At 69.7% G+C, this 1,230-nt stretch overlaps 1 protein-coding gene across 1 annotated transcript in view; it reads right to left on the minus strand.

Moving 5' to 3' along the window:
* Window positions 1–248: 248 nt before the first annotated feature.
* The window catches only part of LOC102017611 (natural cytotoxicity triggering receptor 1-like), a gene marked incomplete at its 5' end in the record, with an annotated part of 3,120 nt that continues 2,138 nt past the window's right edge, over window positions 249–1,230 (minus strand). The window contains 3 exon segments of the mRNA XM_005413395.2: window positions 249–532; window positions 639–692; window positions 1,169–1,216. Of these exon segments, the coding sequence (XP_005413452.2) occupies window positions 306–532; window positions 639–692; window positions 1,169–1,216 (329 nt within the window).

Genomic DNA, 1,230 nt, shown 5'->3' on the forward strand with positions numbered 1-1,230 from the left:
CGGCCCAGCCCTGTTTTCGTTTTTAGCTTGAGACAGGCTCTCCCTGAGCTACTCAGCAAGAGCCTGTGCCCGCAGATAAACAAGGAGGTGGGCTGGGGGTGCGGCTCAGTGCAAAGCCCTGGGTCCCGCCCCCAGAGCGGCACGCCCGCGCACGCACACTCACACATGGACACACGCATGCACACACACACTCACACGCACACATGCACACGCGCGCACTCACACACATGCACACACGCACACCCACACGCACGCACACTCACACATGCACACACGCACACACACGCACACATGCACACACACACTCACACGCACACACACTCCAAGCGGAAGGGCGCCGCGGCCTTCTCCGCAGGGACTCTGTGCCCCCTCCTTGCCCTGCGCTCCACAGCCGCGGCGCCCTGGGCTCTCGCACGAGCCCTCTTCCTGCTCTGCCAGTCTTCAGCCAGGAGCCAGGCGAGGGCCACCAGGACCAGGAGCGCCAGGCCGAGCCGCACGACGTTCTGGGCCGGGAGGTCCCCGGGGGCCGGGTCTGGGCAGAACAGTGGCCGGCTGAGCGGGGCCACCCCCTGCCGCCCGCCCTCCTCTCCTCCCGTCCTGCTCTGCCGGCCCCCTGGGCAGCCGCTGCCACCACCGACCTTTCCGGGCGCCCGATTCTGTGGCCACAGGGCAGGGCTCCCTGGCATCCGCCGCTGCTGAGGATGGGAGGATGAGTGGGGGCGCTGGCGAGGGCTTCTCCCTCCCGAGCCCCTCCAGCGTCTCCCCCACCCCGTTTCCGCCCTCCCGGGCTGCCTGGCCTCCTCCTGCCCCGGCGGCGGCCGTGCCCTCCCTCCTGGGAGCCCCCTCTGTCCCCCAGACCCGGGACTTCCTCCTGCTCTCAGGTGTCCCTGGCTCCGACGCCCCCCTCTCGGTGGCCACCCTGGACAGCGACCTGCCTCGAAGCGGCCTCAGCCAGACTTTTGAGTCCCCGCAGCCTCACTCCCTCCTTATTTAGGGCACCCTGACTCGGTCCGGCTCCCCCCGCCGGGAGGTGGGGCCACAAGCGCGCTGTCCATCTGGAGAGGCGCTGGGCACACCCGGCCCTCACTGGATGCTCGGGCGGAGGCTGCGTGCTCGGGGCCCTGCGAAGGGCTGATCCTCCCCAGAGCTCAGCAGCCCAGGGCCTCACCTGCGGGAGAGGTGGGGTCCGAGGAGGCGAAGCTGGTGTTCCCGTCTCCTGGAAACGGAGGG

This window comes from Chinchilla lanigera, unplaced genomic scaffold, assembly GCF_000276665.1.
Source record: "Chinchilla lanigera isolate Chin_1 unplaced genomic scaffold, ChiLan1.0 scaffold00166, whole genome shotgun sequence".
NCBI lineage: Eukaryota > Metazoa > Chordata > Mammalia > Rodentia > Chinchillidae > Chinchilla > Chinchilla lanigera.